This window comes from Suricata suricatta, chromosome 3 (genome assembly GCF_006229205.1).
Source record: "Suricata suricatta isolate VVHF042 chromosome 3, meerkat_22Aug2017_6uvM2_HiC, whole genome shotgun sequence".
In the NCBI taxonomy this organism is placed as follows: Eukaryota; Metazoa; Chordata; class Mammalia; order Carnivora; family Herpestidae; genus Suricata; species Suricata suricatta.
The window spans coordinates 163,920,926-163,934,669 of NC_043702.1; the positions used below are offsets into that span (position 1 = coordinate 163,920,926).

General features: G+C 50.0%; 1 protein-coding gene across 3 annotated transcripts in view; it reads right to left on the reverse strand.

Moving 5' to 3' along the window:
* The window catches only part of RAB3GAP2 (RAB3 GTPase activating non-catalytic protein subunit 2), a 100,236-nt gene that overhangs the window by 9,606 nt on the left and 76,886 nt on the right, over nucleotides 1–13,744 (reverse strand). For all 3 annotated transcript variants that reach the window (XM_029935659.1, XM_029935658.1, XM_029935660.1), the window contains 7 exons: nucleotides 11,982–12,048; nucleotides 9,696–9,766; nucleotides 6,657–6,692; nucleotides 5,411–5,485; nucleotides 4,717–4,935; nucleotides 1,579–1,668; nucleotides 1,104–1,325 (listed from right to left, as the gene is read on the reverse strand). In XM_029935659.1, coding sequence (XP_029791519.1) covers nucleotides 1,104–1,325; nucleotides 1,579–1,668; nucleotides 4,717–4,935; nucleotides 5,411–5,485; nucleotides 6,657–6,692; nucleotides 9,696–9,766; nucleotides 11,982–12,048 — 780 coding nt within the window. The remainder of the gene's footprint in view (nucleotides 1–1,103; nucleotides 1,326–1,578; nucleotides 1,669–4,716; nucleotides 4,936–5,410; nucleotides 5,486–6,656; nucleotides 6,693–9,695; nucleotides 9,767–11,981; nucleotides 12,049–13,744) is intronic.

Genomic DNA, 13,744 nt, shown 5'->3' on the forward strand with positions numbered 1-13,744 from the left:
CGACTTCGTGCCAGGCCCAGGTCATGATCTCGTAGTTCGTGGGTTCGAGCCCTGCATCAGACTCTATGCTGACAGCTAGCTCAGAGCCTGGAGCCTGCTTCCAACTGTGTGTGTCCCTCTCTCTCTGACCCTCCCCTGCTCATGATCTTTCTCTGTCTCTCAAAAATAAATAAATAGTAAAAAGTTTTTTTTAATTAAAAAAATTTTTTTTAACATTTATTTTTGGGAGAGCACAAGTGCGGGAGGGGCAGAAAGAGGTGGGGACACAGAATCCGAAGTAGGCTCCAGGCTCTGAGCTGTCAGCACAGAGTCTGACACGAGGCTTGAAATCACAGACCACAAGATCATGACCTGAGCTGAAGTCGGACACTTAACCAACTGAGCAACTCAGGTGCCCCTTTTCCCCTAATTCTTTAATTCAACGTGACTAGAAGAGTCATTTTTCAAATTTCTGGCAAAGAAGGGGACTTAAAATCACATCATGACTGCTTAGAACCTTTAATGGCTTCTGAACACACTTTGAATCACCATGAGCTACGAGACGTGATCTGGCGCCTGCCAACCTCCCACCTCATCTCAGACTCCACCCTTCTGTGCTGTGTTCTGTCCCCCACGCCGGCCCTTCTGGGCTTGCACGCTGCCAAGCCAGGCCCCCTACGAGGCCTTTGCACTTGGCGTTACTCGGCAGCCCCAGCTTTCTGTTTAACGGGCTGCATCTTCTTTCTCCTCGGGGGCTCGGTTCCCATGTCACCCCGACCCCCGTCGTATAGGAGCTCCTGCTTGTCACGGTGCTTGTCCCTGGGGACAGAAGCCTGCGTGCTGCCTCCAGCCAGCAGACTAGCAAGCCCACGGGGAAGGGATCTGCTCTGTGTTGTCTGCTGCTGTGCCCTTGGGACAGAACAGGCCTGACACGCCGGAGGAGTGTTGACACAGGCCAGAAACAGGCAACTGCTGAGTTTCATATTTTAGTATTCTTCTGTTTTTGTGCCTACTAGTTCTAACAGAAAGAAAAGCAAAAAGCTTAATAGACTTTCCTGATTCTTCACTCCCACTATAAAGTCTCTAACTTGAGCGCCCACCTCACACTCACGGGGTGACAGTACCTCTTCTCCTAAGTGGTCCGCTCCGTAGTTGTAGAGTTCCCCCACGTAATGCCTTCGGACGACATCTTCACTGACTTGGAGGTGATGAGCCAAATCCACCGCCAGAACCGGCCAATCCTGGTCTTTCCCAAAAGGAGTGGTTGGTGCCTCTTCCGAGGACTCTCTGTCCTTCACCGCTGAGTGCTGGGCCTGGACAGCTGCACTGACGACTTTCAGTAAGAACTCAAAAGTGGGACAGGACATAGCACTGTTAGTGATTTCACTTACTCGTGTCTAAATCAAAGCAGCTGTTGGCTTTTCTCAATCAGGGCAGCTTTTCTATGCAATTAATTATCAAAGAGGAACATTTAACTGAAAGGAAAAATGGCTCTCAAGAACATCTTGGAAGTGAGCATCCTTTAAGACTATTTATTATTACTATTATTTACTATTATTTTCTGAGAAACAAAAACAAAAGCCAGTAATTGTAATTTACCTGCTGTCGAACAGAAATAAAATTTGGATCCATTTCCCCACTAGGTAGTAACTGAATTGAAGTTAGGTCTTTGAAAAATGCATTCTTCCCCTGAAGAGAAAGAAAGGACCAAAAAAAACCCTGGTGAGTACAGATTACTATTAAAGGTAAAAGATTTAAAAGTTTAGTCATTTAATGAATAACTCATGGTTGATTTTTCTTCTTGAACAGTAACATTTCAGAATTTTATTCACTTAATTTTGATAATATCTAGTAAGCAGTAGGCAGCCTTTAAGGCACGATCCTCCCCTCCTCCTGGCAGGCAGGCCTTGGGTAATCCGTCCCCTTCCCGAGCGCGGGCTGGACTCGCTGCTGGCAGACCAGCGGAGACGTTAGCATGTCACTTTCACGGTTTGGGTGCTCGTACTCACGCTTGCTCTGAGGGAAGCCAGCGGCCACGGCAATCGTGGAAGCGTGCAAGCGGACCCCCATCCCCACCCGTCGGGCCTCAGATGCGACTGCACCCTGGCTCAAACCCTATGTGCAGATTCATGAAAGACTTTGAGCCAGCATCACCTAGGGTGGGGACCCAGATTCCTGACCCAGAAAAACGGTAGTAGATGTTTGTTTTCAGCCACTACATTTTGAGAAAATTTGTTATGCAGTAATAACTAAGACGTGTGTAGTCTGAATTCTTTTAAAAACACTTGTTCAACTCTTTGAAAGCACCTTTTTTTAAGAGAACAGCTGTGTGTCTGAAATAGCAGAGCAGAACATCAGAAAGCTGGGTTTCAGAAGTGCCTTGGGAGGAAGTGTCACAGAGCCAAGGACACTGGCCTTTGGAAGTGGCAAAGACCCAGCCGCTAGTCCCAGGCCCGCACTTCCCGCCGGGTTATTCTGGACAGACGACCCCCCTCCCAGGCTGCTGTGGTCACCTGCAGTCATCGGGTACCTTCTACTGTATTTTCTACACTGAAAGGGTATCTATGTGACTGCCACTTAGGAGAAAGCTACTCCTCCTGCAGTGAGGAGAGCAGTGGCCTTCCTAGGGGGACCCCTGCGCTACAGGCGTCCCCACGAACTCCCGCGCACACGCTGCATGCCGCCGGGCGGCCCCAGCTGGGAGGCTGGGGTGTACGTGCGGGCCTCTGGGGTGGGGAAGGCACACGCACAACTATCACAGCACCGTTTACCGTCTACCACGCTCGACACCACTCAGCACTTCTTGTGAAGTCTGTCACTTGGCCCTCAGAACCAGAAGGTAGGTACTAGAAGCATCACTTTTGAATGAGAAACTGAGGCCAGGAGAAGCTCAGAAAGACTCGCTAGGAAATGGCAGAGCCAGGATTCGGTTTCACTGGCCAAATCCCAGTGTGTCTGTCTGCACGTGAGTGTCACACGGCTGTCTCGGGACCACTTGGCATGATCTGGGCTGCGACTAACACCACCACCAGGCGTGTCCAATTCTGGACGCGTTCCGGTCTCACAAGCTCCCTTGCTGAGTACTGAGCTCTGCACATTGTTTGGGGATTTCTTTATTAAAAAAAAACAAAAAAAACTACCCTCGGTCCAATGCAAGCTATAAACATTCACCCAAAATCTGTTTACAAATGTAAAAATTATTTAATGTTATTTTAGGAGGAAGATGAGAATTTGTCCTCAGACTTCTACCTTTCAAAGGTCAACTACTGGGATTTAAACGTTAAAATAAATTTCTTAAAACAGCGATTTCTGTTTATATTTACTAACAACACATCCCAAATCTCTCTTAAGGTTTGGAAGCTCACTGAACCGGGACCCCCTCCGTCTCCCTCAGCGCTCCGCATTCCCCCAGACCCTCCAGAACCCCTCTCCTCCGGGTCCACACCCACAGCAGCTCCTCCTCGCTGTCGCTGGGTTCCCAGACCACCCGCTGGGTGTCCCCTCTGCATCCTGCTGGCGCCCACTCTGCTCTAACATCTCCTCTATGACGGCTCTATGCAACATTCCCTGGGCTCCTGTGCTGTGCCAGGCTGGGCACAGGGACGGGGTGGGGGTGGGGAGACAGCGAAGCGCCGGTAAGTTAGGGAGTTCAGGCCAGGACCTGGAAGAGGTGACACTTTGTTAAGGGAGAAAGGGACAACACCCAGCAGCTGTGACCATGGCGGAGCCACAGGCCAGGAAAACGGACCAAGGGGAGAAGAGGTAAAAGTGTCTGCGGCTCGCAGGGAGTGGGGTGAGCAGCTGCTGGGCACACAGGCAGCTGTGGGGGGGGGGCAGCTGCAGCGGGAGGAGCCAGCAGGCCTTCCTCTGGCTCCGCCTCCTCGTGCAGAGCCTGCTCCCCCACCTGCGCGCTGCCCCCAGTAGGGACGTGAAGGCGGGACACACCGCGGAGCCCTGCTCCATGCTGGGGGAGGGGGGCAGTCTCTGCACGGAGGCAGGAGCCCGAAGGGAAGCCCCCCGAGTCCAGCTGTGCCTGGGGTAACACACACCCCTTTCCCACAAGGCTAAGAGTGTTCCCCAACTCGCTTCTGTCAGCAAATGCTAAGTAATGACACTGGCCAACCGCCCGAACTCTGCCGCTCGTCTCTGGCCGCGTGTACCCCACCCGGCCGGTCTGGAACCGGCCCCGGTGACCCGTGTTCTAGAAAGGCGGCCGGCAGCAGTGGGCCTGGTCGGAGAGCGAGCGGAAGACTAGGAGGCCTGAGTGGGTGGTGGAGCGAGAGCGATGCACGGGGGCGGATTCAGGAAGCAACGACAGAGTGACTCGGTCACTGGGTTTCCGTCGCCTGCGCGCGTGGGCGCGCCTCTCCCAGCGCCTGCCCCAGCCGGGATTAGGGGGACATTGGCGCGGGTCAAGGGTAGAGTGCGGGGGAGGGGTCGAGGCAGATTTACAGATGAGGCGTCTGGGGTCGCACAGCACATGCTGAGAGCGGCATTCAACAGAGATAGGCGCCTCAAGTTCAGGAGGGGACAGGTCAGGCGTGACGAGGGGGCGGAGCAGGGGACGCGAACACACGAGCACAGGCAATCTGGCGGGACGGCGCGCGGACAGCCCCACAGACAGGACGGCGCCGAGTCACGCAAGTCCTGAGCAACTTCCAGTACAGGGACGAGTCCGCTCACCCGTCCTGCGAGACCCCCGCGCCCAGGGGCTCGGAGGCCGCCGGCGGGACTTACTTTACTGTCGAAGAGCGAGAGCGGCTTCACGGTTTTCAGGGAGAAGCGCATGATCGCGTACAGCACGGAGCACAGGACCGAGTGGTGCTCCACCAGCGGGTAGTGGATGTGCTTCTGCTCGAAGGCCAGCTCCGCGATCGAGATGGGCCCCTCGACGGCGAGCCACGCGTCCTCCGTGTCCAGGACGGGCGCCTGCATTTCGTCCCGGCTGACGTCCGCCTGGGGGTTCGGCAGAGCACCGCGTTCAGAGCGGGAGAGAGCACGGCCTGCAAAGCCCTCGCTGAGCGGACCAGCGGGAGAGCACCTCCCAATCACAAGTCTAATTCTTCCCAAGAAACCACGGTTTGGGGCATGAGTCAAAATTAAGAAATGAGTAAATGAAAAAACTTTTTTCTACAGTCCTTCAAGTCCAATGATTTTAAAAACATTTAGGGGCGCCTAGGTGGCTCAGTCCAGGTAAGCGTCCAACTTCAGTTCAGGTCATGAGCTCCTGGTTCGTAAGTTCGAGCCCCGAGTCAGGCTCTGTGCTGACTGCTCAGAGCCTGGAGCCTGCTTCGGATTCTGTGTCTCCTTCTCTCTCTGCCTCTCCCCTATTCACGCTCTCTCTCTCAAAAATAAACATTAAGAAAATTGTTTTTAGCAAAAACACTTAATATCTTAGAGATAGTTCAGAATGAAAATACACCTCTTTTACCTCCATTAAAGTCTGAAGAAGATCCAAGCAGGAGCCGAGGAAAGAGGTCATTGCCGTGTCGCTCATCCCCACATCCTGTTTTTAAAAAAGGACCATGAGCAGTGCCAGCAGCAAAGCTGCTACAGCTACTATCAGAAAAGTGAAAACTAGAACAGACCTACGCAGCCATCCACATCGAACAGGCAAGAATCTGAAAGTCAAGTCACTGGCACATTTTAATTCCTTTCTTCAGCTTCAACTAACTTTAAAATCAGGCTTTAAGAAAGATGGTACTGCTGTCAACTTTATGGGAGTTAATGCTCCTTGTGTGTTGAAAGACATGGTGTCATCAGATGCCACTTTACTCGCGGGCAGGCTCGGGAAGGCACGTGACAGCCACATAATCCCAGCACAGGGAAGATGCACGTGCATATGACAAGCCCACCCTGGGAAGCTGCTAGGAACAGCCTGCTCTAAGTTCAGAGCGTCCTTCAGGGACTGAACTGGACCCTGTCAACAAAACCCGAGTCCTCAAGCCTGGGAGCGAAATGCCAGACTGGCGCTGGGGTGACAGGTCATGCCTGCTGCCTCCAGATTAACCCACGAGGTCCACCGCCTGGAGGCAACACAGGCAGCCAGCCGCTGAGTCCCTCACATCCCGAGTGACCCCGAGCACACACAGCTGTCACTAGTCACAGAGCCACTCTCCAGAACACAGCAGAAGAAAGCTTCAACAGTGGCAGCTTTTCAGGGCTACGGACCTAGAACAGCTAGATTCATGTGTCCCGTGATTCGGAAGTGACAAGAGTATTTCAAAGCTTCGAGCAAAAGCCTGCGCTGTTGATCACTGGCCTCAGACAGAAGCCCAGGAGCCAGGGACCGGCATGTTATCTAGGACTACGTGTACCACGGTTATGACACAGGTGGCCACGGGTCACTCCTGAATCCGCCTCCATGTGATGCCAGCTGCTGCCGGGAGGGGGCGCAGCCGAGCCAGCACGCCCCCTGCCGGCCGCAGTCCAGGGACAAAGACGTCTTGTGAAAGCTGAGCGCCGGAGGATCTGACAACCTGGAGAGGTAAGTGAAAATCTGCCGTAGTTCATGACCAGTTTCCTTAGTATCAGATTTCCTTTCCATTTTTCTTATCTCCTGATAGGTCATCAAAATGGCCAAAAAGGCAAAGTTCACCCCTGCCTGCAATGAATCAGGTACTTACATAAAACACAGGACGAACAACTATACATCCAGTTAAAGGAGATTCACTTACCCTTCGGCATAACCTATCCTTTGGTGATTTTCCAACCTAGGACAAAACGACACAAAATACTATGTTTATTTAACAATTTAAATAAAAAAGCATTAGTATGGTATAGGAAATAAAAAGCAAACACATTTAAGAAGCATAAATTGAGCTATAAATAAATGTTGGTTCTGCTCATTTGTAACAATGCAATTAACTTTGTGATGGAATTTAAATATATGAGAATATAGCTCACTGGGCTCACAAAGATTCTTTCAAAAATAAATATTTTTGATTAAATAAAAAAAGAACTCTAAAAATCTGGTCCTCAATTTGTAGAATCTAATAACCCAGATTAAACTTGAAACCCAAAACAAAACTCAAGGTTACAAATAAAGAGCAGCTAAGCATTTTGCTTGTTGATACAGACGTACAATAATTTTTTAAAATGGTTAGAAAGGAGGGGAGACCACCTAATGCAAATAGAAGTTACATTCCTAGCTCAGAAAATTGGTTGATTTTCTCGATTCGGTAAGTACTTCGGTTCTACTGTGCACTTTAGACATGGTGAGATGTGGGAGAGGGACATTCCACTTCAGGAACATTCCTTGGTAGGAATTCACAGTGCTAAGTACAGGGGGCGGGGCTCCCGCACAAAGGCCTCCTCACCTCGGAGCCTCTGGCTGAGATCAAGGCCAAAGGCCTGCACACAACCACGCCCAGCCCTTCCCAGTCCCAACATACTTTGTTGCCAGAACCATCCTTTAACACACAAATCTGAACCTCTCATCCCTCCGCTTCCAGCTGCCCCCGTGTCTGTGCCTCTGCTAAGCGGTCTGCACGAAGCCGCCCGCAGCCCTGACTCTAACCAGCGGCCTCTGGTCTCCGGGACCTTCTGCCGATCCGATCCGTGTTCTCACCCACGGCTTCGAGGGCGCCTCAGACTTCAGCTCCGAAGCCCCCTCGGCCTGTCCCTTCCTCCTGGCGCTCCACCAGCAGACCCTGCACCTGGTGGGCGGGCGGGACCCAGGGCCTTAGCCCTGCGACCTTGGTCCGTAGGGACTGTTTACAAAATTCAAATCCAGGCTGCCAGGCTCCAGTGGGAGGGCAGGGGAGGGGAGGGGAGAGTGCTAGAACGGTCAGCGGGGAATGCACCTGAGAACTCCTGCCTCACTGATCTCCCCCGAGCAGCAGCCATAGGAGGTGCTCAGAAAAGACCACAGGAGGGAGTTCCAACAAAGAAACATTTAAGCAGGCGAGTAGGGCGTGCACACTGGGAAGACTGGTCGAACTAGGAAAACACGTGACCAGTGACAGGAGCTGTGGCCCAGAGTGGGTCTGGTGTGGTGCTGCTCACGGTTTAGGAACGGCGGTCACCGAACATCAGAAAGAACATGTCATCACAGCGGTAACTCTCCTGACATCCGGGAAACTGACGCCACATGAACCTCCCTTCGGGCCTGGCCTGGGGACAGGGACGATGGCCTGGCGCCCACTCCTGCTCCACCGGCTACCGTCTGTGCCTCGGCCCTAGGTTTGCTCCCGAGGCTGCTTATGCGCCTGTGACATGTAGCTGTGACATGTAGTGTCATAATGATGAACTTCATTAACTAATTGAGCTGTTTATCTAAATACCAGGTTGCATGCTTAGAAAGATTTAGGGAGGTTTAACCCCGAGGCCTACTGGATCGAGGGAGCAGCTAAAAAGATGAGGCAGAAATGATAAAATCTAAAGATCTGGCACTCAGACTGCATCACAAGCTTTAAAGAATCGGGATCTAGAAATCATAGGCAAGGCATCATGGGTGAGGTTTACGTCGGAAAACCAAAGTAGGAGGGCAGACCTGTTCAAAGAAAATACCTTGGCCCTGAGACCGCTGAGTAACTCCACATGTGTACACTCGGATTTCGGTTCAGGTCAAGACCTCGCGGTTCGTGGGTTCAAGCCCCGTATTGGGCTCTGTGCTGACAGTGCTTAACCTGCCTGGGATTCTCTGCCTCTCTCTCTGCCCCTCACCTGCTCATGGGCTCATTCTCTCTCTCCTTCCCTCTCTCAAAATAAATAAACTTAAAAAAAATAAGGTGTAAGGCACCTGCGTGCTCAGTTACGTGTGTCCAACTCTTGATTTCGGCTCAGGTCATAGTCTCGAAGTCGTGAGATCAAGCCCCGTGTCCAGCCTGTGCTGAGCAAGGAGCCTGCCTGGGATTCTCTCTCTCTCTCTCTCTCTCTCTCTCTCTCTCTCATGCTCTCTCTCTCTGCCCCCCCGCCCCTCCTCCACTCATTCTTTTTCTCAAAATAAACACTGAAAAAGAAAAGTGCAAATCCTTCCCTGAATCAACCACGAGTCCCACCCTCTTTGCTTGAGAGAACGTAAATTACGCTCGAGGATCTGGGGTTCTTCTGCAGCTCACTGTAAGAGGTGCCGCGGGAAGGCAACTGAGCGGCCACCTTGCTGTGGAGAGCTGCGAGCACTGACAACCCCGCCTGCAGACCTGGGATGACCCGAGCCATTTGAAAGGCACCAGCGGCCATTTTACTGCGGGTCAGATAACAGATCCAGGCGCCGCCAGGGACGGACGACCCCCACTCTCCAATCTGGACTGTCTCAAACTGGAATGCCTCCCCATGGGATTCCAGCGTCCCCCTCCCCACCGAAGCGAACAGCCAACTGAATCCTGCCACCGTCCAAAGATGCCCCTACGTGGCTATCGGCCCCCCGAGCTCAAACCCGGAACTCCTGCACCCATAAAACACCTTGCTCTCCCACACCAGGCGCGACTCCCCTGACTCCCCGCTCCAGAGTCACGGAACCTCGCCCGGGAACTGCAGATCCCAATAAAGGCCTTCTTGGCTCCATAACGTGGTCTCTTTGTCCTCCCATCTCTGCCTCCATCTGTTAAACCTTCCACTCATCAAAATGCCAGATGGGAATTACGTTTAACTGAGCATGAGTAAAATGTAATATCAAATAAAAAATACTCTAACAAGGCCCATTGTAAACAATCTAATATTAATCAATTAAGGGAACAAAATAAACAAGTAGGTGACATTTAAAATTACCTTACCTTATCCATCAAGTATGTAGCCGCGGAAAATCTTTTAACCAAGAACGTATTCCACATCATCAGGGCGATTCCTAGGGAGCGAGTAAAAGTAGTTACGTAGAAAGTTTATCTGTTTTTCCTTTCACCACTCCTAATAAAGTACTGCCTCCCTTAAGCTTATAAAACTACCTGGGCTATACATTTACATATAGTTTCTTACATCTTAAGTAATAGTTATGAAATTAACTAAAACCTTTATCTTCAACAATATTCAGAATGGAGCTGCCTACGAGAATATCCAAATGGCTAATACACGTAAGACAAGAGCCATATCCTTAGTTATCAGAGAAATACAAATTAAAATAACAAGTATTACACAAACAACACAAAGGCTAAAATTGCCTCTTTAAAAAATTTTTTTTTTAACATTTATCTATTTTTGAGAGACACAGCACAAGCAGGGAGGGGCCGAAAGAGAGGCAGACACAGAATCAGAAGCAGGCTCCAGGCTCCGGGCTGTCAGCACAGAGCCCAATGCAGAGCTTGAACCCACCACGAACTATGAGATCATGACCTGAGCCGAAGTCAGATGCTTAACCGACGGAGCCACCTGGGTGCCCACAAGGCTAGAATTGTTTTAACGACAGTGCAAGTGTTGGGGAGGGTGTGGAAACTACGGGAACGCTCATGGAGTGCTGGGGGCGTCATAAATCGGTAAAAGCGCTTGGAAAACCGCTTGGTCATATCTTGTAAGCTAACTGCGTGCCCACCACATGGCCCGGCGACACTGCTGCACGAATGACCACGAAGATAAATACAGGAGTGCTGAGGACGGCTTTGTTCAAAGCAGCCAAACTGGAGATTTTGTCCAAAACTGTCCAAAACTGACTTTTTTTCATAAGCAAACACCAAACTAAGTGACGCATAAGGAAGTATTAAAAGATAAAATAAAAAAGCCACCGCGCAAGAAGTCTGGTCTATATACCTCCATATACAGTAAACCCTGGCATCCGAATTTCTGAAACAGCTGTCACTTAAGCAACTTAGCCACGACCTTTCCCCTGCAGTCGCCAGCACCTGCCGGGCTGCTCCTGTGTGCAGGGCTGAGAAGTCAGGAAGCCGACCCTCTGGACACACAGTTAAGTTCTTAAATACTAGCCTGAAGTTAGCAGTGACTTAATTTTATCAGGACAGAATTCTAGAGAGACTTTATATTCCAAATGAATCATTTCTTTGGAAGGAAGGTCAGATCTAAGAGACGAGTAAATAAAAATTTGAAGTTCCCGTCACACAAATCGAGACCTTTTAGAATTCCTGCAACTTGTAGAATTCCTGCAACTTGACACTGCGCCTGGGAGGAGGTGGCATGGGTCTGGAAGACACAGGAAACCCGCTCCTCTGCGCTCCCTGCACGGCCCTCGCCCTCGCCCTCGGGAGGGTGCCTCCCTCCTATGGGCCCGACGCATAGTTTCTCCACTTACTTGGTGAAATAACTAGTCTCGTTCTGAGCTCTTCCGTTTATCCTTCCAGGGAGACCCATCTAGCAATTTAATGAAAGAGCAGCCTGTGTATAATTTTTCTACAGCAGTTTGTGACTTTTTTTTCAAGGAGGCAGCAGCGGCCCCCACGGTATTGCAGCCAACAGAGAATAGTCACCTATATTTAAAAAGCACAAGAGGCACCTGGATGGCTGTCAGTTCGGCATGGGACCCTGACTTCAGCTCGGGCCCTGATGGGCGGGGACAGAAGGGGAGAATTACCACCAGCGCCCCCCTCGCCCCTCTTTCTGGAGAGCGTGATCTCCCAGTTTGTGAGATGGAGCCCTGGGCCAGGCTCTTTGCTCGGGATTCTCTCTCTCTTTCTGCCTGCTCCCCCACCAACCCCACTCTCTTGTGCACTCTCTCAACATAAATAACTTAAAAAAAAAAAAAGCACAAGGTATTTTTAGGGCACAGTATTACTAGGCTCCTGGCTACCTGACTTGTTCATCAGGCCTGCAGTGCTCAGAAGCCCATCCTGCTTTCCTTACCTGCCTGGGGCCTAAACCGGAAATCAGTGGTTTTACAGCAGTTGGCTGGGAAACTGACGGGCGGGGACAGAAGGGGAGAATTACCGCCAGCGCCCCCCTCGCCCCAATTTCTGGAGAGCGTTTCTCCCAGCAGTTCCAACAGCCAGGACTTTCCACATCATAATACACACGCACAGTGACGTGTCAGACTGGAACTTCCAAGTAAAAGTTTGCAGTGAATTTAAGGATTCTTGCCTCTTTTGAAACAACCAGTTATGTTTTCAATGCTATTTACTTACCATTCTGAACATGTGCATTAAGAATGTGCTTCAAGTGTTCTATTGACCTAACGAAAAATCGTGCTTCCTTACATACAGGGAGAGAAAGAGGGAGAGAGAGAAAAGAGGGATCATTTAACAGATGTTTCAAAACCACGTGGTGACTTTTTACACACATTTCTGCATAAAGCTACCCAAGAATGCTGTGACAAGAACATGAAGTCATTTGGTAAGAAGTCATTTTTATAGGATAGTGTCAACATTCTCTTGCAAATCCCCACTGTCTACATAATGACCGATTCCTAGAAACCCCGAGGTCATATATGCTGACCTCTGGGATCAAATTTTACATTGTTTTCTCTAATTAATACTTGAATTTCACACAGATGTGAAGACAACGGGTTTATATCATTCATTCATTCTTGACCAAATATTTACTGAGCAATACTGCGCACCATGAGGTCAGAGGTGCTGGAGATGCTGTAACGAACTAACAGACCCAAACCCTTAAGGAACGTGACCACTGAGGTTACACTGCAGCCAGGAGCATGGTGAACATGGTGTGTAAACTATACAGTATGTCGGTGACACGTCAAGGGAAATGTGACCTGTCAGAGGGGATGTCTGAAATCCAACCTTCTAATCGAGGTAGTTGCTTACATATTAGCACTCAAATATAGCAGGTAAAGTCGATGAAATTATCCTGATCTTTGCTCAGTAACTGTATGATTTAATCTTAACAAAGATTAAATCTATCACCTTTGCCAACACGTACTGGTGTTAGAAATTTCCCAAAGGTGGGGTGCCTGGGTGGCTCAGTCGGTTGAGTGTCCAACCTCTTGATTTTGGCTCAGGTCATGACCTCAGGGTCGTGAGACCGAGCCCCCTGTATGGGGCGATATGCTGAGCGTGGAGCCTGCTTAAGAGTGTTTGTCTCTCTGTCTGTCTGTCTCTCTCTCTCTCTCCCTACCCCTCCCCTTGTACTTTCTCTCTCTCTCAAAAAAAAAAATTCCCCAGAGTAACTTCAGTTGTTTTGATCCTAATAAAGCCGTGTGGGTAAACTGGTGGAAGTAAGGCAGGGGTCCGATGGGGAGGGAGAGCTATTTAACAAGAAAACAGAAGACAAGAGGCCACTTATTTGCAATGTAAACACTTTCAACAAACAATGATAACATTAATCAAAATGTCAGGCGCTGTGCATGCATTTTCTCTACAAACGGTCACGGCCCTCTGAGGTAGCTATAGTCCTCATGTAAAAATCGAGAACAAAGGGTCCAGAAATGTTCCCAGAGATCACACAGCTGGTCAGAGTGGCATGAGGCTTGACCTCCGCTCTGGGTCCACTCTGCAGTCTGGCTCTGGTTTATAATGAATGATGTAAAACCAGTTTTAAAAAAAATTTTTTAATGTTTATATTTGAGAGAGAGAGGGGGAGGGGGGGAGGGGGAGAGAGAGAGAGAGAGAGAGAGAGAGAGACAGACAGACAGACAGACAGACAGGGCAAGAGACAGGGGAGAGGCAGAGAGAAAGGGAGACACAGAATCCAAAGCAGGCTCCAGGCTCTGAGCTGTCATCACAGAGCCCAATGCGGGGCTCAAACTCACAAACTGTGAGACCATGACCTGAGGGGAAGTTGGTGCTTAACTGACTGAGCCACCCAGGAGCACCCAAACACTTTTCTTAAATCTCACTTTCTATGGCCCTGAATCTGGAATTTATTCAGATTTTAGAAATTATTATTTCCCCAGGATAGCCCTAACATTCTTCTCTCACATAAGAAAAAT